At 43.2% G+C, this 23,085-nt stretch overlaps 1 protein-coding gene across 1 annotated transcript in view; it reads right to left on the reverse strand.

Annotated features, from left to right (window-relative positions):
- The window catches only part of BCKDHB (branched chain keto acid dehydrogenase E1 subunit beta), a 229,699-nt gene extending 223,221 nt beyond the window's left edge, over window positions 1–6,478 (reverse strand). The window contains exon 1 of the mRNA XM_057527644.1: window positions 6,230–6,478. Within this exon, the coding sequence (XP_057383627.1) occupies window positions 6,230–6,425 (196 nt within the window). The 5' untranslated portion in view covers window positions 6,426–6,478. The remainder of the gene's footprint in view (window positions 1–6,229) is intronic.
- Between the last annotated feature and the right edge of the window lie 16,607 nt (window positions 6,479–23,085).

Here is a 23,085-nt window from a genome sequence, read left to right on the forward strand (position 1 = left end):
CCTCAGTGCTTCATTAAATGTTACCTCTTCTTAGGACCCCTGCCAGGTCTCTGTTTTTCTCTTCCCAGCACCTGAACATTTCTTTCGGGCCGTTTATTACAATGGGGGTTGATTTAAGTGTGCATTTGCTTGCTATTTTTCGTCCATCTCCTCCATGAGACTTCAGATGCCATGAGGACAAGCCCAGACTCATATCTTCAAGCACCTAGCACAGAGTTTGGCATCCGGGAGAAAATTTAAATGCATAGAATAAACGAATAAACAAACCCACACATATACACAGTGCCCGAAATCAGGGTGAGGGAGAGGCCCGGAAGTGAAGTTCGGGGAGCAACAGTGTAATGAAGGGAGCGAACACACTGCCATAAGGCAGGCCTGGCCTGGAATCTGATATGCCACTTACTCCCTATGTGACTTTGAGAAAGTTACTTAACCACCGACATCCAGCTTCCTCCGCTACAAAACAGGGATAATAATATTTAATGGGTAGGGCTACTGTGAGAATTCAGTGAGATGACTACTATCAAATGTCCCAATATTCAGGGAGCATCTACTCTGCACCGGTTACCTTCCCTCTCCCCTAATTAGGGAGACCTTTCTAGCACAATGGGTGCCAGGCACCAGTAATTGTATGGATTATCTTATTGAGTGCCCCCAGCGACCCTCTGAGGCAGTACAAATGAGGGAAAAAAAGCTTATGAAGACTAATAAACATGGCCAATGTCACAATGCTAAGTTGTAAAGTGCGGCTCCAATTCTCTATCACAGCACTATTACTTGAGGATTAAATGAATCGATACATGCAAGGCACCCAGAATAGCATCTGGCACACGGTGAGCACTGATCAAAGTGTTTGCTGCATCGTTATCTTCATTCTGTGGGGTACCATGAGAGGTTTGGATGAGCAATGATAAAGTCAGTCAGAACAGGAAACACAGAGTAAGAGGAGAAAAGAGGAAGGACATTCACTGGGGGCAATTCTAAAAAAGATGAGGAAAAGAGACATGGAGAGAATTCTTTGGCCCCAAGGGTTTCTACCTTTGACATAGTTGTTTTGATGACAGATCAGAACTCAGACCACCTTACCTCACTCATAGTGTTCTATTCCGTCAACACTGCCAATGCTAGAGACTGAATGTTTGTGTCCCCCCAAATGCAGATGTTGAAACTTAATTCCCAATGTGATGGTATTTGGAGGTGGGGCCTTTGGGAGGTGAGTATGTCATGAGGGTGGAGCCCTCATGAATAGGATTAGTGCACTTACAAAAGAGACCCCAGAAAGCTCTCTCACCCCTTCCACTGTGTGAGGACACAGTGAGAAGATGGCTAAGAACCAAGAAGCAGACCCTCACCAGACACTGAATCATCGGCCCGTGCTTTGACCTTGGACTTCCAGAACTATAAGAAATAAATTTCTGTTGTTTATAAGCCACCCAGTCTATTGGCATTTTTGTTACAGCAGTCCAAACGGACTAAGACATCTCAACACATCCAAAATTTAAGTCACCCTCTCCCTCTCTGAAAACGTGCTCCTCCTCTGCCATCCCTCATTTCTATCAGTGCAACCACCACTTGGCCATCCTTTCAGCCTCCCAGGTTGAAAATGTCAAGTCACCTTCGATACACCTTCCCCTGACTGAGCCCCCACATGCAAAACAGTGCCAGAGCCTCCCAAACATGCAACCATTTCCACTGACACTCTCCAAGGTCAAGCTTCTCATGTGGACAATTACAATATCTCTCTGACTCATCTCTCTGCCTCCTTACCTTCCCTTCACCAATCCATTCTATAAACTTGCCCAGTAATATAACACAAGGACATCTCAAGTCACTTTCTTGCCTAAAAACAGTCAATGGCCCTCCACCGCCCACAGAACCACATTTGAATCTGTACATAATGCACTGGTGCAGTGAAAGGCACGTTAGAGATATTCAGTCTTTTCTCCTCCCCAACCTTTATTGTAGCTTTAGAGGCCTCCATTTACTTTTCCTAACTTGTTTCCCACCCCTTTTCGTTCTCCTCCAAATAAACTCGCTACTTCCTGTTCCTCATATAAACTCCATGCTTTCTTACCTCTCTTTGCTTACACTGTGCTCGACCCTAAAAATTTTAAGACTGGCAAGAAGGCCGTCATCCCATAATACAAAGATTCTTCATTATGCCATTGATCTTTGAAAGCTGCCTACTGTCCCCTACACAGGACATCCCCCAACCACAGTGGCCTTCTCGACTCCTACAGCACGTCTCACCCCACCTCAGGGCCTTCACCCTTGCTTGTCCTTGTTTCTTCCTGGAGAACAAACTTCCACTCTGGTCCTTGCAGAGGTGATTCCTTTATCAGCCCTCACCGTGCAGCTGAAATGTCACCTTCTCAGAGTCGACCATGACCACCACTCTACTCAAGGAGTCCCTCTCATGTGTCACCAAAATAAAAGAATAAAAGTTATCTGTAGCACACATGAAAGGCAGAGAGGCAGTAATATAGAAAGACAGAGACAGAATAAGTATCTTCGTGAGTATCTTTAATACACAAAACGTTAGTACAACAGTAGTGTGGGAGACTTTGGCGTTAGACACACATCTGGGTTCAAATTCTTGTCGTGCTGCTTATCAGACTCGGGCAGCCCACCAACATCTCTACGCCTCAATTTTCTCATCTGTAAAATGAGCATAATATTCTCCAGCTCACAAGGTTACTGTGAGAATTACAGACTGATGTCTACCACAACACCTGGAACAGAGCAGCTGCTCAAGAATGGCAGACAGTATTAGCACTGAGAGAAGAAATAACCCTTTGTACAATTTTTAAAATACACAAAACCAAGGACCATTCAATTCACAAAACAGCAAATAAATCTAGCAAACAAATATATGGGAAAACATTCCTCAATAGAAATGAAACAAATGCGTATTAAAACAAAGTGCAGTTAGCACAAAGTACCCCAGTGTGTGTGTGTGTGTGTGTGTGTGTGTGTGCGTGCGTGCCGCAGTCACACTCGCACGCGTGAGCACATACGATTCTGACACCAATTCCAAAGTGCGTGTGTTTTTTTAACACATCACCAAGCAAGTCTGCAACACCAGCTGGGTGTCCTATAATTCATCTCAACTCCTACAGATTAAGGGCTCCGTCCTACAAGACCGCCCCTCCCCCAACTCAGGTGCCAACACCAAGTGAGGTTGTCACTTGTGCTTCTGACTGACCAGCTTAAGATGGGAGGTTCCCACAGTTCCTCCTTGGGTTTGATTAATTTGCTAGAGCAGTGCACAGAACCCAGAAACATTTTACTTACTAGATCGCTGGTTTATTATAACTATAATAAACTATATATAACTCAGGAGCAGCCAGATGGAACAGCTGCATAGAGCAAGGTGTGTGGGAAAAGGTGAGGCGCTTCCCTGCTCTCTGAGAATGCCACTCTCTAGGAAGCTCTCTATTTGGGGGGGCAGGGTTAATTTTTAATTTTTATTGTTTTTGGCCACACCGCGCGGCTTGCGGGACCTTAGTTCCCCAACCAGGGATCAAACCCGGGCCCTTGGCAGTGAAAGCAAGAGTCCTAACCATTGGACCACCAGGGATTTCCCTCTCCGAAGCTATCTGAACCCTGCCCTTTGAAGTTTTAGGGAGACTTCACTAGGCATGATTGATTACATCATTGGCCATTGGCAATCCACTGACCTGGAGGTCCCCCTACCCTCCCCAGAGGTCAGCAGGGTGGGACTGAAAGTTCCAAACCTCTAAGCACATGGGTCACCAGCCCCCATCCTTAGGTGACATAGGGGCTTACCAAAAGTCAACAGTAACATAACTAAAGACACCTTTATTGCTCTCATCATGGGAATTTTCAAGAGTTCTGTGCCAGGAACAGAACAAATACCAAATATGTATTTCTTACTACAAATCACAGTATCACAGTACACCTGTGATTTTAGCACGACACCCAGTACTCACACTCTCACACCGCAAATAGAAGTACGAACTGGTAATCTGAACTATGCATTAAAAATCCATTAAAGTCTTCATATCTTCGAATCAGAATTCTCATCCCTGGGACTTTATCCTAAGGAAATAATCTCAGATACAGTAAAAGATACCTGAAATGTTTCTATCTGCATTACTTACAACACAGCAAAACTGTAACAACAAAAGCATAAAGGTAATTATTAAAAGTTTCCATTTACTTACTGAGTGCTTCTTAGTAGTCAGACTGTGTTAAGTACATTATGCACGTTATCCTTATTTAGTCCTCATGACAACCTTCCAAATTAGATATTATTAACTCCTTATAAAGAAATTGAGGCTCGTAGAGGGTAAGTGATGAGTTTAAAGTTATAGGTAACAGTGTGAAGATGGAACCTAGCCCAATCTGATTTTAGAGCGAAGATTTTAACCACTGAATTATATAGTGTTTCTGCTCGACGGAAAACGTCTTTTTCTTTTTTTTTTTTTTTTGGCCATGCCGCATGGCTTGTGGGATCTTAGTCTCCCAACCAGGGATCGAACCTGGGCGCTCGGCAGTGAAAACACCGAGTCCTAACCACTGGACCGCCCAGGGAATTCCCAGAACATATCTTCTTCCAAAGAAGGTTATAAAAACTATATAACAATATGGGAAAATGCTTCTGATTAAATAATGCAAATTGTATCTGTATTAAAACTACAATTAGGGGAAATTTTTATTCCATTCATTTTATTAGTGGAATACGTTAATTCCACTAAACTGAAAGGAAATACTTAAAGGATACACCAAAAAATATTAGCAATATTTACAGTGGTGGGTGGTGAGATTACTTTCTTTTTTTGCTTTTTTCTATTATCCAAAATATCTGTGATATGCTTTTATTACTGTTATAATAAGAACAAACATTTTATCATTTTACTCAAGTTTTAGTAATTTCATAATTATGGAAGGAAGTTAAGAAGACCTATGCTCTATTTCTCAAGTATCGGGCTAAAGTTTCTTTGCTTTGAAGACAGAATTCGATGTCCATCTTGTTGATTAGAAAAAGTTGCTATTCGCCTTTTACGGTGTCTACTAACAATTTCACAAAACCGGAACATCTCTTAGTAAATAGTTTCCACATGTTGTTTAGCACATTGTTTAGAATGGAAGCTCTGGAATCTGAACAATTAGATTCCAAAGCTGATGCTACCACTAACTTATCTGTGTAACCCAGGACAAACCATCTCAAGACCTCATTTAACTTAACTGAAAAATGGGAATAACAACATTACCTACCTCTTAAACTTGTCCTAAGCATCAAATGAGAGGATGAATGCAAACTTCTCAGCCCATGCCTGCCTGTGGTAAGTGCTCAATAAATGTTCATTTTTATTACTCGCAAGCAAATACTGGCACACTTCCCAAAATGTCAGCTCTATCATGTGAGAAGTTATTAGCCAAGGAAAAAGTAACTGTTTTCTCATTGTTTCCAATGTTCTGATGATAGACACTGGATCTTTTGGAGATTACGGAAAACTCGCAGAAGAAACCGTAAATGTCATGCAACTGTCATACCGTGAAGCGTGAGAGGTGCTACGTGTCTTGCTCGCCGTTGGAAGCACTCGAAGGCATCCTCGGCCCGTCACCTACATCGTCACCTACATCGCTTACTCCTCCTTGGCTAAGTGGCAGCCTAGCCCAGCACAAGCTTAGTACTAGGCTCAGATAGGAAGCTGGATGCTTCTCATCTCTAGGAAGAAGCTGTTCTGTGACCTTGGGGAAATCAATTCAGTTACTTTAGTCCCTCCGTCTTCTCTTACCTACTAAAGCAAAAAAAAGGGGGGGGGCGCTTTTTTTTTTTTTTTTAACATACCGATGCGTGTAGTTGTGGCCCAGGAATGGGCAAGCTGGGACAACTCTGGGGGGCGGGGGGCACTTGGGAAAGCAAGGATAGAGAGCGGAGAAAGGGAGGGTGCCTGTCCCTGGCACCACCGCTCCACCCCCAGGCCCTTGCACACCTGGTGTGCCTTGTCACCCATCTCGCGGGTGCCGAGGGGCTGCCTCTCGAGGGTTGAGCAGTCACAAAAATGGAGCAAGGAGGAAATCACAGTCAGACCCTAAGGCAGAACAAGGCTCCGGAGGGCAGCGCAGGGATTATGCCGGGATGCAAGGAGGTCAGCCCGCCGGACCCCGCCCAGAACAGGCAGGGCGGCACCCGGTATGACCTCCCGCGGGCCTGGGAGTCTGGGCTGCGCGGGAGCGGACAGGGCAGCCCCTAGCTCACCGTACTCCAGGGGCTCCGGGTCAGGCTGGAAAGTGAAGTGAGCCACCTGCCGCCTCTGGGCCGCATCCCCGTCGGCCGAGGCGGGCTGCAGGAAGCCCCGCGGCAGCCCCGCGCCACGCAGCCGACGCCAGTGTCCCTCGGCCCCGGCCGCGCGGAGCCGAAGTAGCCTGCCCGCCGTCGCCGCCGTCGCCGCCATCCCCACTCGCCACCGGGGTTTGCAGGCTGCGCCGCGGCCCGCTGCCGGCAGGGGGGGCGGAGCGCCGAGGCGGCTTCCACAGTGGGTGGACCGAAGGGGCGGTCCCGTGAAGCGAACCAATCGGAGCTCGGAATTCGGGGGTGGGGAAGGCGACGAGAAGAGCCAGCCGTGTTTGCCCGTTGTGCGCATGCGGGAAAGGGACAGGTGCGCTCCAATGAGATTGTTCCTGGAGGCGGAGTCTTCCCAGTGTCCGCTGCCAGGACCCGGGAGCAGAACGGGGTTCTGCGAAGTTCCACGCTCTACCTGGGTTTGTTCTTTTCCAATGTCATCTGCGTTGTGAGGTTCCGATGGCTTTTCCATTTTAAGATTTATATTTTCTTTTGAAATGTAACCCTTTTTTATCCTCTCCTATTCTTTACCTTTATTATCCTGTAAGTAAGGGATGGAAAGGGTTACCGATCGGCTTTGGTTACTGGTTTTGAGTTTCAGAACACTGCGGGAATCGCTGCTTTAAACCTCCGCTCTTTAGTCAAACCCTCCCTGAGTGTTTAATAAGTTTGTATAGACTTTTATTGATTTTGTTTTTCTGGATTTAAATGAGAGTGAAAGAGGTAAACTTAGATTTCATCCTGCAAATCCACTTAATACGAATTCGGATGCATTTTTGCCCAGGTACAGTGAAAATACCTAATTAGCTTAGAAACCTGGAGAATTTGAGAATTCATTAATTTACGTTTAAAATAATCCACTTTCTAAATTTTCTTTTTAAAAATTCAGATGTTTAAAAGGATACCTACTCTGCCCATGAATTTACAAATTATAGCAAAATATGATAGAAACAAGAGTGAAAGTGTTCCCATCAGATGAAGGCGGGAAAAGACAGGCCCAAAACAATCTGAAGAAGGAAGAGGGAGAAAGAATGTCCCCCTTCTGCTATTCCTGGCCTCCCAACCCATCCTTGGTTTTGCAAGGAGGCAAAGGACAAGAGAGAAGAAATGGGGTGAAAGGAGAGGCAAAGAGATGCACCAGCTGCCTGTTTTCTGATTGGGATTAAGAGACAGGAATTTTAAACTGCCCAAAGGAGAATCAGAATTCTGTCTCCATTATTCCTACTCCCATGTAAGCCCCAAAATTTAACATTTCGGGCATTTTTAATCTTGTCTTTTGTTATGTTCACCTCTTCTGTTTCATGGTGTGTGTGTGCGTGTGTACACGTGCGCATGCATGCGTGCTGTATTATGTCTTTTATTTTTATGTGAGTGAAGGGTTTTTAAATTTTATTTTAATGAAGGAGAGGGGTAACAAAATTAAATTACATTTACATAGTCAAAATTTAATTTTTAAAAAAGAGGATAAAGGGCTTCCCTGGTGGCACAGTGGTTAAGAATCTACCTGCCAATGCAGGAGACACGGGTTCAAGCCCTGGTCCAGGAAGATCCCACATTCCACAGAGCAACTAAGCCTGTGCGCCACAACTACTGAGCCTGCGCTCTAGAGCCCACAAGCCACAACTACTGAACCCACGTGCCACAGCTACTGAAGCCTGTGTGCCTAGAGCCTGTGCTCTGCAACAAGAGAAGCCACCGCAATAAGAAGCCTGTGCACCTCAACAAAGAGTAGCCCCCGCTCGCCGCAACTAGAGAAAGCCCGCGCACAGCAACGAAGACCCAACGCAGCCAAAAATAAATAAATTAAATAAATTAATTTAAAAAAAAAGAAGGTAAAAAGCAAGGATAAAAACCAATCAATCTGCATTTTCTCAGTTTGCTGATAGTCTGGGGAGCTGGGGTGCTGAGATGATTTAGGCCTGGGGAAAAAAAAGAAAAATAATAAAAGGACTGGTGAGGATTTATTGAACCTCTGCTATGTATACCAGCTGGAAGCAAGCCGCCATTGAGACAAATATGTTCAAGATATAGTCTTGCCTTTAAGAATGTCCCAGACTTTGTCCCAGCAAAGAAAGGAGACAGATTACATGACAAGTATAATCCAATGTGATAGGGGCCCTAGGACAACGTAAATAAAATGAAACATACAAAGAGCAATAAACTCTGCTTTTGTTAAGCCAAGAATGCTTCCAGAAGTAACACTGAGCTGCACCCAAAAGATGAGTAGAAGTTACCAGGCAAACTAGGGAGAAGGCATTCCAAACCCAGAAAAAAATGTGAACAAGCAAAAAAAAAAAACATACTGCATTCCAGGAAGAGAAAACAACTTGGTACTACCAGACTCAGGGTATAGGGAAAGACACAGGAATTGACAGAAGTAGGGAAAAAAGATTAGAGGGAGATTTTGGAGGTCTTCATATGCTGGTCTAAGAAGTTTACATTTCCAGCTGTATGCAGTCAGGAACAACAAAGAGAGCACCTAACAGATGTGTCCACCAGCAAATCACTTTTTGGGGGGTGGGGGGTAGAATTTCTCCTACCCTCCACCACACTATCTACCCAGTAACCATGGAAATGTCTATGTTATTAAAGTGGGACCCACCCTGGCCACATTTCATTGATACTAATTTGGGAAACTGACTATTATTTTCTGGGAATTTTGGAAACGTACTTGAGAAAGAAAGATAAGCTATCTTTCAATGCCACTGGGATATGCAAACACAGTTTTCAGCAATCTCGTGGACCAGAAAAGGTGAAGAATGTGACTGCATTTGAGTTCCTAACTCTGTTTGTTCCTGAAGCCTAAACACTTTCTGGTCCTGAAGTTCTGTGAGATGCCGTGATAGTCTCAAAATAGATTCTTCTCTTTGCTTAAGCTACTACCAGTTGCATTTCTGACACCTTAACCTCCCTGGACACATACAGAGCCCTGTAGAGCCAGAGTTCAAAGTTGCTGGCCGTTCTTCAGAATGACTCTTGACTTAATTTCTGTCCCTGAGCTGAACTACTTTGCAGCCTGTACCTGTTTGAACTCAGCGTGCTTTTGGACACCCATCATTTATAGCAACATAATATTTCGTAGTGATACATCCTTATATCCTGGCCCCTGCTCCCATTCAAACTCAACCAGAGGCATCAGGGAGGCAAGTAGCCAAGGACTCAAACTCTTGCTTTAGAATTTTAAAATAGATTGTAATGCTGATGGCCAAAATAATCATTTGAGAAAAGAGTGTGAGTTTTAAAGACTGGTTTCTGAGTATTAAACCTCAAGAACCTGAATGACTTAGGGAACAAAATTTATGACCTAAACAAAAGATTATAAGTAGCCTGCTAACTTAAGAGCCAGTCTTTCCCACCTTCCATGGAGGTAGAGCCATAGAACACGAAGAACTGTAAATGGGCCTGAAGGAGTATCACACGGTCCTCAAACACCCCTCCATGGCATGGCATTTGGAATAGCAGAATGTTTCTTCTATATGGCCAACCCAGATGCAGATACGGTCTAGGGAACTTGAGGAGGCCCAGCAGTCAGAATGATAAGGAACTTATATCTGGAATATACTTTTTAAAAACTCTTAACAATAAACTGATAAATTACCCAGCTAAAAAATAGGCAAAGAATTCTCATTCATTGATAGTGGGAATGCAAAGTGGTTTGGAAGACAATTGGGTGGTTTTGGTTTTTTTTTAACTAGACATATTCTTACCATACAATCCAGTAATCACACTCTTTGGTATTTTCCCAAAGGAATTGGAAAAGTATGCCCAACAAAAACCTGTCCACAACTTTTCATTGCAGCTTTATTCATAATTGCCAAAATTTGGATGCAACCAAGATGTCCTTCAGTAGCTGATTGGATAAATAAACTCTGGTACATCCACACAGTGGAATACTATTTAGCCCTGAAAATAAATGAGCTATCAAGTCATGAAAAGATATGGAGGAAACTTAAATGCATATTACTAAGTGAAAGAAGCCAATCTGAAAAGGCTACGTACTGTATAATTCCAACCATATGACATTCTGGAAAAGGCAAAACTATGGAGGCAATAAAAAGATCAGTGGTTGCCAAGGGTTGGGAGTGGCGGAGGGGTGAATAGGCAGAGCACAAAGGATTTTCAGGACAGTGAAACCATTCTATATGATACTATAATAGGGGTAAATGTCAGTATACATTTGTCAAAACCTATTGTACATACCAAGAGTGAACCTTAATGCAAACTATGGACTTTAGGTGATGATAACGCGTGTAGGTTAATCAGTCATAACAAAAGCACTACTCTGGGGTGAAGTGTTGATAGTGGGGGCATCTGTGTTTGTGTGAGGGCCAGGGGTATATAGAAACTCTCTGTACTTTCCATTCAATATTGCTGTGAACTTAAACTGCTCTAAAAATAAAGTCTTTTTTTTTTTTAAACAGGCAACTGTTTTGAATAGACATTTCTCCAAAGAAGATATACAAATGGCCAGTAAACACATCAAAAGATGGTCAACATCATCACTCATTAGGGAAATGCAGACAAAACCATGAGGTATCACTTCGCATCCACTAGAATGGCTAAAATAAGACATCTATAGAAAGTATTGGTTAGGATACGGAGCAATTGGAACCCTTTTACATTGATGGAGAGAATGTAAAATATGTAAAATGGTTCAGCTGCTATGGAAAATAGCTTAACCATCCGTCAAAATGTTAAACATAGTTTTATTATTATATGACCTAGCAATTCGACTCCTAAGAGAAATGAAAACGTATGTACACACAAAAACCGGTACACAAATGTTCACAGCATCATTGTTCATAATAGCCAAACAGTGGAAACAATCCAAGTGTCCATCAACTGATATGGGTAAACAAAGTATCATATATCTAGATGGCAGAATGTTATTTGGCAATAAAAATAAATGAAGTACTGTTACACGGATGAACCTTGAAAACATTATGCTCGGTGAAAGAAGCCAGGCGCAGAAGACCACATACTATACGATTTCATTTGTATGAAATATCGAGAATAGACAGATCAATGGAAAGAGAAAGTTGTGGTTCCTGGGACTGGGGTAAAGGAGTAGGTGGGGAAGGGCTGCTACTGAGCATGGAGTTTCTTTTGGGGGAGATGAAAATGTTCCAAAAGTAAATAACAGCGATAGTTTTAAATTATATCTCAGCAAAGCTGTTGCTTAAAACTCGAGTCATAGAAAAATACAGTTGTACACCTAAATATGTGGGTTAGGAGATTCGTTCCCCTACAGCATGTGTTTGATAACATGTATGTTAGTTCGCAGACTGTTTGAAATTGGTTTCAACTCAGGCATGAGTTGGGCATGCTTAGATGGAAGAGCTCCGTGATTTTTCTTGCTTTGCTGATTACCATAAGGAATGATCCTATTAGGATCAATCCGAAAAGAAAGTCCAAAATATAAAGTCGATGTATTATTTTCCTAAGGCTTCTGTAACAAAGTACCACTAACGGTACAGAATTTTTTTGTGCCACAGTTCTGAGGCTAGAAGTCCAAGATAAAAGTGTTGGCAGAGCCATGCTCCCTCTGAAACCTGAAGGGGAATCCTTCCTTTCCTCTTCCTAGCTTCTGGCAGTTTGCTGGCAATCTTTGGTATTCCTTGATTTGCAGCAGCGTAAATCCAGTCTCTGCCTTCATGGTCACGTGGTGTTCTCACTAAGCTTCCTTTTTTTTTTTTTCCTAAGAATTTTTTTTTTGATGTGGACCATTTTTAAAATCTTTATTGAATTTGTTACAATATTGCTTCTGTTTTATGTTTTGGGTTTTTTGGCCCCGAGGCATGTGGGATCTTAGCTCCCCAACCAGGGATCGAACCCACACCCCCTCCTGAACTGGAAGGCAAAATCTTAACCACTGGACCACCAGGGTAGTCCCATGATCTTCCTTTCTTGTCTCTAGTATCTTCACATGGCCATCTTCTTATAAGGACACCGGTTTTATTGGATTAGAAGCCCACCCTGCTCTCATCTTAATTTAACTATTTCTGCAACAACTCTTATTTCCAAGTAAGGTCACATTCTGAGATACTAGGAGCTAGGTACTGGGGGTTAGGTTCAACATATCATTTGGGGGATGGACACAATTCAACACACAATAGCCAGAGATTTGGTGGCAGAACAGAATTTGAACAGATGGATGCTTTTGATGAAATCTCTGGAGATGATTGCATTGTTAAAGAGTTATAGATTTCCTCCAGCAAAATATTCTATGATTTGGGGGAGCTTTAAAGAAACTGGAGGTATTTGGTCTATATAAGATTTTTAAAGTGATATATTAATTCTCCTTAAATGTTTGATGGGCTCCCTTGTAGAAAAAAGGATTAAATTTGCTGTTTGGTTTCAGAGGAAAGAACAAGAAACAGAAGAAGCAAATTCCAGCTCAATAAAAAGACCTTCTTATTAAGTACTCTGTCTTGGGAAGTACAGTTGTCTCTCGGTGTCCATGGGGGATTGGTTCCAGAACCCTCGAAGGATACCCAAACCTGAGGATGCTCGAGTCCCTTGTATAAAATGGTGCACTATTTGCATATAACCTGTGCACATCCTCTCGTACACTTTGTCATCTCTAGATTACTCATACTACCCAATACATTGTAAATGTTATGTAAATACTTGCCAGTGCATAGCAAATTCAAGTTTTGCTTTTTGGAACTTTCTGGAATTGTTTTCCAAATACTTTTGATCTGCATTTGGTTGCATCCATGGATGTGGAGCTCACAGATGTGGAGGACCGACTGTAATGAATTCCATATCACTGGACATAATCAAGTACAGGATGGACGAACAATATTGGAGGAGCCTCTTGAGAGGATTTACGCTCCGTTCAGAAGCTGTTTAGGGTCTTTCTAATTTTTAAGAATCTGATTCTACTATTCATGAGTGTGTACTGAGAGCCTTCCATGTGCCAGGTTCTGTGTTTTAATGGACATTCTTTTAAGCCAAGTCATGGATCTAAGCCACCTGTACCATCCAGCATGTGAGTTACCCCTCTGTCCTCCCTTCCCAAGCATCTAGGCAACTTCTCTCTGGCTTCTTATCTCCTGCAGGGGCGTGAGATGCCCTGTGATTAGTCTTTCAGGAATCTGAACCATCCTACACGGAAGAAACCCTGTGAGCAGACACCACAGAAAGGGCATCCTTCAAAGTGGTGTTATCTGGCATTTGTGCTCAGCCTGGTGGAAGAACTTAGATACAAATGATGCCTCAGAATACTGCTGCAAATATTGATACCTGCCTGTATGCATAACAATGTTTCAGAGAGGGCCACTTATCTGTAAAAATACATGCCAGCCAGGCAGTAGTGAGTTTTTTTAAATTCCCAGGAGAATTTGTGAGTATTGTCAGGCTTCTAAAAGCCTAATTAAAGTGATGGCTTACAGAATCATGAGTATTGGGACTGAAAGAAATTTTTGAGACCCATATTTTACCTTACCTTCATTTTCTTTTCTGTTGTGACTTTTATCCATTTATATTATTTCAAAACCTTGAAGAACTGGTACTCCTGGAGGCCTCAGAAGCTTTGTGAGGATGTTGGGAACATCTGGTGGTGACCAGTGTGAAAAAGGAGGGGAGACCACAGGGGCAGGTGAGCAGCGGTCACCACCCATGACCCTTGACAATTTGTTCCCCCATCATGTAAAGCCACCCCTAGACATAAGTAGAAGTCCACCTATGTCACTTTATGTACACATTGAACCTGCACATATTCATAGGAGGCTTTTAGTAGAGCAGGTGATTCTTCCTTCCCTTCCTGTCCAAGTGTACAACCCTGAGACCAGATACTTAACCTTCACATCAGAATCACTTGGGGAGGTTTCAGAACATACTGATGTCCAGACCCCATGGGGTAAACATTAGCGATACTCATAAATATTTCTGTTCCCTCTGCTTCTAAGAACTCAAGCAGATGGGACTTCCCCAGACACCTGAAATTAGGAGTGGCAACGTGACTTGCTTTGCCGATGAATTGGAGCACAAGTGTAGAGGACTCCCAGCTGGAAGAATTCCAGAGCTGGTGGCCAGTGCTCTGTGTTCTCTTCTGCTGTCTCATCAACTAGCAACATTCCAGATGCTAGAGCAGCCAGCAGCCTGTCCCTGGAGAGACACTACCTGGACCATCACTTGCCCCCCCATCCACCTTGTTTGACATGGAGCATGAGTGGGAAAAAATTTGAGGATGTAAAGTTGTGGGTTGTCTTTTTGTTCTTTTTTTTTTTTTTAATAGAACATGACTTCTAAGCACAAGACAACTACTTTGCATGGTCTTCAGCTATTCTAACCTATTCTAACACTTCAGGCAAATTCTCCCTAAGTCATATACTTAGGGAAAGACAGTACATTTGTCAACAACGTGATGCATACATGTGGTCAATTGTTACTACTGTGGATTTACATGATTTTCCGCCATAATTTTGGCTATTCACAATTTTACCTGGACATATTAGATTTGAGAATCTAAACACCCACAAATGATGCAACTCTCCTCTACTGGGGCAATATGAAGATCCTTTACATACATATTTCAGTCTTTTAAGATGACTTGATGAACAAGGTCTTAACTATTCTCATTTTACCAATGAGAAAGCAGAATCAGAGAGATTAATGGACCAGCCACGGTTTAAACAGCTTAAAATCATTCCAATCCATGTTTTTCAAATTTCAAAATCTGTGTCCTTATGTGTTTCTCAAGTGTATTTTGCAGAATTATCCCTGAGAAACTTGTTCAAATATCAGATTCCCTTGACCCCACACTGAGAAATTCTCATCAGCTAAGCTTGGAAGAGGGTACCTGCATTTTCCTTTTACTGAAGTGTAGTTGACTTACATAGCATCTGAATTTGTAATAAGCTCCCCCCACCCAGTGTTTTTGCTATGGCTGGTCTACACACTATACAGACAAACCCTGTCAATACTGTACAGCCTTTCTACACACTGTGTCCTCTGTCTAGAGAAGGACAGCCGCCATCCTACCCCACTCACTCTTGTATCAGTTAGGGTTACTTGGTTACAAGCCACTAAAATCACCTCTGGCTAATTTAAGCAGAACTGTAATTAGAGGATATGAGATGGCCCACAAAAATTGAAGAAACAAACAGCTCAGAAAGAGCAGAAACCGGGGCAGCCCCCACAGATCCAGATAACAGGAGGTAATTTAGAGACTTACAAGCATATGAAAACCCCAAGGATGGGGACATCCCTGGTGGCGCAGTGGTTAAGAATCCGCCTGCCAATGCAGGGGACACGGGTTTGAGCCCTGGTCTGGGAAGATCCCACATGCCGCGGAGCAACTAGGCCCGTGAGCCACAACTACTGAGCTTGCCCTCTAGAGCAAACTAAGATTTGCAAAATCTGGCAGCAGGCAAGAGGCCAGTCAACTGGGACCCTGGGGCTCCTCCCCTTGTTTAACCAGAGTTTAACCTCTAGTTTGAAGAAACTGCTTTAAATATGCTAGACTCCAAAGGGAAAGGGCCAAGAGTCCTGACTGAAAGAGATGGGATCTGTAATTGTTTCTTTAGTCAGTGACCCTATAAGTCTCTTTGTCATGGAAAAATTCTCCTCCCTATGCTCCCAATGACCCTCTTGAAGACTGTGTCTCATACTACAAACATCTCAATAGGTTTTAAACTTTGTCTAAAATGTCATTCCGTGAAAGAAACTCTCTCACTACAGCAGAGGATTCTTCAGCATCGTTTCTGCACTCAGCACAGTTAATTCTCGGATAAAACAGCCCATGGGATGATGAGAGTGCGAATGAAGGCTGATCAGTTACGATGACTTTGCAGCGCCAGCCACCTTTAGAAGGTTGGCTGGTGGAATTGTTCTAGAGAGGATCTCTTTTTCTTTACAGTTAGAAACAAAGTGCTCGGGACTTCCCTGGTGGTCCAGCGGTAAAGAATCCACCTCCAATGCAGGGGACGCAGGTCGATCCCTGGTCGGGGAACTAAGATCCCACATGCTGCAGGAAAACTAAGCCTGCACGCGCCACAACTACTGAGCTCGCGCACCGCAACAAGAGAGCCCATGTGCCACAAACTACAGAGCCCAGGCGCCCTGGAGCCCAGGCGCCACAACTAGAGAGAAACCCACACGCCACAGCTCAGAGCCTGCACATGGCAACGAACGATCCCACATGCTGCAACGAAGATCCCACTTGCCGCAACTAAGACCTGAAGCAGCCAAAAATTTAAAAGAAAAAACAGTGCTCAAGAGAGATAAGTAAACAAAGAAACATTCTGGCAACAATGGTGAGGTGGCAGAAAATCTAGCTCTTTCAGAATTTGTTGAGCTCGATCAGTGGTATCAACATTTAAAATAATATTAAGCATTTTCTACACAAATATTATGTAGTTATATTTGCAATCATATATCTTCTTTAAATATAGGTATAGTGTAAAATAGTTTATTCAAACCAAAGGATACCAAACTACTCTAGTTAAACAAGGCAGAAAGACTCTTAAGTTGACAACTGCAGACCTTGAATTGACATTGGCTTCTTACAAGTAGTCACAGAAGATCAAGATGTCACATGGGAGCAGTTAAAAGAAGCAGGTCAATAAGAACAAGCAAATGGGACCATCCACCATGACACTCTTCCTCATATGTATTTGGCTTCTGCCTAGACATACCCGCCTCTGAAACAGTCATCTTAAAGGAAGTAAGGAGTGACATTCCTTAGCCCCTTCCCAGCACTCATCTCTCTAGACTGATATGAAACATCGGACACTACTGACAAGCCATTTTCCCTCTTTTCGTCTGCCACTTCTCTTTCCCCTACCACTCTGTTACTTCCTTCAGAGGTTCCTTTTCCTCCTTTCATCCTTCCCAGTGTAAGTATCCTTCCCAGTGCTGTCCTTGAGTCCATCTGGGTGGAAGTTGACATCCATTTCTGACACATAGGTTGAAGCCTATTCTGTAATTTGGAGGATTCGTGTAATTTTTTTTGTGATTCAGAGTGAAACTCAGATTGGGGTAGCTTCTATAATCATTCACAGAGTTTGGGTTTAATTGGCATTCGTTCATGAATTAAATTCAGGTTATGCATTGTCTGGGGCAAGGATGCCAAAGAAATGATATTGTGTCCTTCTCACGGGGGTGGTCAGAAGGCACATAGTATCAATTTGTCCGTTTAATGTTGGGCTAACTTTGATCACTTGGTTAAAGTGTCTGCCAAGTTTCTGCACAATAATGTTACTCTTTTTCTCTTTGTATCTAGTCAGTATCTTGTGGGAAGATACTTTGAACTATGTAAACACTTTCATGTGTTAATTTTAGCATCTGTTGATGAGTCTTGCCTCAGACAGTGACTACCGTGGTTTTGGACAAATATGATTTTTCTATTTTCATCATTCTGCCTACACTCATTACTTAGAATTCTACTTTAATAGCTTTTCCTTGTACTTTATTTAATTAATTATTTATTCAAAAATTTACTTACATCAGCATGGATCCACAGATTCTTATTTTATTCATATGAGTTATAATTCATTACTATCATCATTAACTGTGTTGCCTCAGTTGTCTCTGATTTAGCCAATGTGAGTTCCTTTAAGTTAGCTCTTGTCTTTTTTGGCATGTCCCCATCTTATTTTGAGGCTGGAGAGTTTACTTTCTGGTTACCTGCTTTCTGCATGCCACTCCCCTAGTGACTGTTGTTGAAGTCACGATGGACCACTCTTAGCTGTGCATAAATAAAATAATAATAATGAGAGAAATATATTCAAGAAACAATGAAGAAAAATCAGCATAAGGGGAACTCAGCTTTTTACATATGTCCAGAAAGACTATCTTCCAAATGTTCTGAATTCATGATTCACTTGTAACTGGATGCAAAGATTAGACTTGAACTAGTGTCCCAAGTGTGTGAGAAGATGACGCAGGGGCTGCTGAGAGATCATTGTCACTAAAGCCAGAATTTGACAATTTCCCTTCTATCTCCTTAAGTAACAAACTTGAGTCTCCTTTCAAAGTTTCCAGTGGAGAATACAGTTTTCACACCCCATACTGGCTGTAGATTTGACAGACTTAGATTTTTCTATCTTGACATCTGTGCAATTAAACAATGTATGTGTTGTCCAAAACAAATAACAGCATTATTCACAGAGGTTGGTAACACTTGGATTCAGTAAGAGAAACTGTGTCCTGTCCATCTTTGTGACTGAACCCTGACATTCCTGAGGGCAGAATTTCCAGCTAAGGTATGCAGGTGGTAAGTGGAATATGTGCTTCAGGTACACAGTGATGCAAGATGCTGTCCCAGCTGCTTTTTATTGCTCCTGAAAGCTCAGACGGCCTCCTCAAACACCTACTTCTGAATGGTTTGGGATATGGGTTACAGGTCAGAAAGCATGAGTGACAAAATGCAGTACTGGTAGGAATATTTTCTGATCGTAGAGGAAAGGGTTCCTCTCACCTTAACAGGCAGAAATGTAGGGAAAAAAGACATGGGATGTGTAGGCCATCAGGTGCAAACACTCGCATAGAGATAGAGAGATGAAAAGGAAAGAGTTTTTCAACTTCAGCCTTGCCAAGAGGAAGAGATCTCTTCGAAGACAGAAAAATCTCAAGACCAATAAGCATAGGAAGAAATATTTTAATGCCGGCTAATATTTATTGACTATTTATGCTGTACCAAGCACTGTTCTAAGCACTTCTCATAGATTAACTCATTCATTGCCCACGATGACTCTGTGAATTAGGTACAGGGTCTTCATCTGTTAAATGGAGACAGCCACTGCGGCCTGGAACAGTTGAATAACATATCCGAGCTCACACAAGTGGTGAGCGCCGGGGCCAAGATTCAGCCTCAGGCAGTTGCCTCAGACCCCATGCTCTTCCCACGACTGCTTCTTCGTGAGAAGGTACAAATTGGACTAAAGTTTCATTGCATGTCAATAATAAAAATAACCCATACTTATTAAGCACTTATTAAATGTCTGACATTGTGCTAAGTGCTCTGAAGCGTCATGATATTTACTGCTCAGAGCAATCACGCAAGGTTTTATGAGTTTCATTTTGTAGGTAGAAAAACCAAGGCTTGCAGAGATTAAACAACTAGGAAAAAATTACACAGTACATGACACAGCTGGGGTTCAAATTCAGATCTGAATAACTTCATAAGGCCAGTGCCCTTAATGAGGCAAACAAAGGATATGGAGAAACTTTCAGGTGAGGATCTGAATTATACTTCAAAGTTCAGAAGAACAGACCGGCATTAAAGGCCAAGCCTATGCCAGTCAGTGTGACAATTGCTTTTACATCATTATTTCAGTTCATCCCAGTTATTAAACATTTTTTAGAATTAGGTCTCACTTCTGAAAATTTGGGATCAAGTTAGGTATTAATTATTCTCACCTAGATAAAATAAAGATTCATACAATATAGACTCTTAGGGGCTTCCCTGGTGGCGCAGTGGTTAAGAATCCGCCTGCCAATGCAGGAGACACGGGTTCGAGCCCTGGTCCGGGAAGATTCCCACATGCCGCGGAGCAACTAAGCCCATGTGCCACAGCTACTGAGCCCGCGTGCCACGCCCGTGCTCCGCAACAAGAGAAGCCACCACAATAAGCATGCGCATCACAACGAAGAGTAGCCCACACTCTCCACAACTAGAGAAGGCCCGCACACACCAACGAAGACCCAACGCAGCCAAAAATAAATAAATTATTAAAAAATAATATATATATAGACTCTTAAAAATTAGTTGTTATTATTTGTTAAAGCTGTAGAGATTTAAAGAAAAAATAAGAGGTCTAGGATGGTCGAGTCAGAAGATCTGGATTCTAGCTTCCACTGTGCAAATAAACAGCAGTGCGTCACTGGGCAAGTTGTTAATTTTCAGGGCTCAGTTTCTTCATCTACAGAGTGACACAGAGTGGCCTGAATGATACCATTCTAAGAAGATGAACTCAGGGAGGAAGCAATTCCCCGGCTCCTGGAGGTTCACGAATGTCAGAATCACTCAGCTTACAAAGTGAGGCAAGATAAAAGGGTTTTTTAATTTTATCGTCATCTCCCTCGATTCCTACTCACGTGCCCACCTTATTACCTGGATTCTTACTCACCAATTGGCATTAGGGTGACATACCCCTCTCGGGAGAAAACAGGGTGTTATTTAAATCAAACACTTGCACTGTTTTCCTGTCATTCCTCTTTCCCATTGCTGGAATCTCCCCGTATCCGACACCCATTCGCCTCCTTGATGTCTCTCTCCAACTCCCTTTACAGACTCAGGCATTCAACAAGTGCTTATCAAGTGCTTCCAGGGTGTGTCTAAAAAGGCTCCTTCCTTCCTGTTTGTTTCTTTTAAGCAAAAAGCCATCTTGGGCTTCCCTGGTGGCGCAGTGGTTGAGAGCCTGTCTGCCAATGCAGGGGACACGGGTTCGAGCCCTGGTCTGGGAAGATCCCACATGCCGCGGAGCAACTAGGCCTGTGAGCCACAATTACTGAGCCTGCGCGTCTGGAGCCTGTGCTCCGCAACAAGAGAGGCCGCGATAGTGAGAGGCCCGTGCACCGCGATGAAGGGTGGCCCCCACTTGCTGCAACTAGAGAAAGCCCTCGCACAGAAACGAAGACCTAACACAGCCATAAATAAAATAAATAAATAATTAAGAAAAAAAATAAAGAAAGAAAATAAAGAAAAAATTGATATTATAAAAAAAAAAAGCCATCTTAACAACAACAAAAAAAAATCGACATTTGAACACTGAACATTTCCAGTGGTATTTCACAAACATGCTTGGTGATGGGAAAGCAGTTGGGTACTTATTCAAACTATGGGTCCTCAGGACCTTCCCCTGGAGGTTCCAGTCCCAAAGGTCTATTGGCGGGGAGAGGAGGGGCGCGGTGAGGGAGGGTTTTGGGAATCTATGTTTTTCACAAATGCACCAGGTGTTCTATTATCAGGCCAGTTTTGGAAAGACTGATGGAAAGACAAGGAAGTAATTAGGCCTTTGTGTGTGTGATGCTGAGAAGTTTAATACTATAAAACCTTAAGAAGCTTATACTCTATTTGGGGAAACTGGATCCATATACGGAAAGCAATGGTTGTCAACACAAGGTAGGATAAACAAGAGGCAAATGCATGCATTAGACCATACAAGACCAAAATGAGTTCAGAGGGAGGAGAGCTCTGGGCTGGGCTCAGGAGTAACACTTGGGTTCTGCTGCTGAAGACGCAAAGACGATGAGAAAGAATGGAGAGTATGGGGAGGGGAGTGGCAGGAAGGACAGAAGTGTCAGAGAGCAGGGAGTCCGACCCCAGCAAAGGAGATGCAGGGTGGGAGGAGAAAAATTCAAACTCACCCCTGTAGGGAGCAGGGAGCCATTCACTGTGCCTGAGCTGTAGAGGGAACTGATGGAACAATGAGGTCTCTAGCAGGTGAGTCTGGTTGAGGTCCATCAGCGGCTCAATGGTTCTCACCTGGAGGGCTTGTTAACGCCCAACGTTAAGCCCCGCCCCCAAAGATCCAGGAGGTCCGGGATGAAGCCCAAGAATTTGCATTTCTAACAAGTTCCCAAGCGATACTGTAAGAAGATAGGGTAGGGGGTCCCTGGAGAAAGAGAACCACGCATGGCTTTCCTGACATAAGAGAAGCCATTTTGGCCTAAGCCATTTTGTGATCTAAGCCTGGCCACAGTGCTTGCCCTTGAACAGGTCTTAGTAAGTAATGATCTTAAGGGAAGTGAGGGAATGCAGGAACAAAGGGAAAGCAGTCAAGAAGCAATAGTTCAGCAATAAAACAAGACCTAGTTCCTCCTCAAGGGATAGGCATACAATCTGATACACGTCTTTGAGTTCTGCAGGAAGGCTCCCACCCTTACTCGGTGGAGGATGGAATGATGGTATTGACCCTCCTGACTTCATCAACTGAAGCTTGGACTCTGTCAACCTTTGCTCCAATTCTATGCTGAATTCTCCTCTGCTCAAGCACCTTCATGAATATGCATGTACCATTAGTTTAAAACTTCCCCAGTTTTGCTGTTCAGGGACACACAGCTTTGGGAAAGATCCAAAGGTGTTCTCCTTACTTGCTGCAAGTAATAAATCCTTCCTTCTCCCTACCTTTGGCTTGGCTGTATCTTTTGGCTCGACACCCACCGAGAGGCGAACCCGGGTTTCAGGTAAACCATATTGATGCTGCTAGCCCGGGAACCACACTTTGGGAACCACCGTTGTATGTGATGGGTTGGAGGACACAGGAGTGCCCGGGCAAGGAGGTGGTTTTAAAGATGGGAGTGAAAAAACAGGAGGGAATCAGGAAAGAAATCGGCATGTGGTTGGGATAGGTATGGGAAAAGCAGGGAAAAAGGGAGACAAAATTGTTTAGAGTTTCAATCTGTGGACTGAAATGGCAAGGAAAAAAATAAAATGGAGAATGTTGGACGTAGAGCCGTCCTGATAATCAGAAGATAAAAAATCAGTCTTTGTTTTAAGGAGTTGCGGCTTGAATTGATCCCTTCCTGCCTTGCTCCATGTTGCCCCCAGTCATAGAAGATTAAGCAGCACGGACCAGCTGGTGAGGACAAAATAAATGCAAAGATCTGCAAGAATGCAAGGAAAGTGGTCTGTCAGTGAGCGGACAGATTGGGTAACCAGTGATTGCCAGTGTCTTTCAACCTGACCTGACCCACTTAGCAAGCCAGTCTCTGGCTGAGCCCTACAGCATTGTTTCAAGTGAGTCATTTGTGCAGACTCACACCCAAACCAGAAATTCCTGCCTGGGACCAGAACCACAACTGCTGTCGCAGCTACTCCA

The sequence above is a fragment of the Balaenoptera acutorostrata genome, chromosome 14 (genome assembly GCF_949987535.1).
Source record: "Balaenoptera acutorostrata chromosome 14, mBalAcu1.1, whole genome shotgun sequence".
NCBI lineage: Eukaryota > Metazoa > Chordata > Mammalia > Artiodactyla > Balaenopteridae > Balaenoptera > Balaenoptera acutorostrata.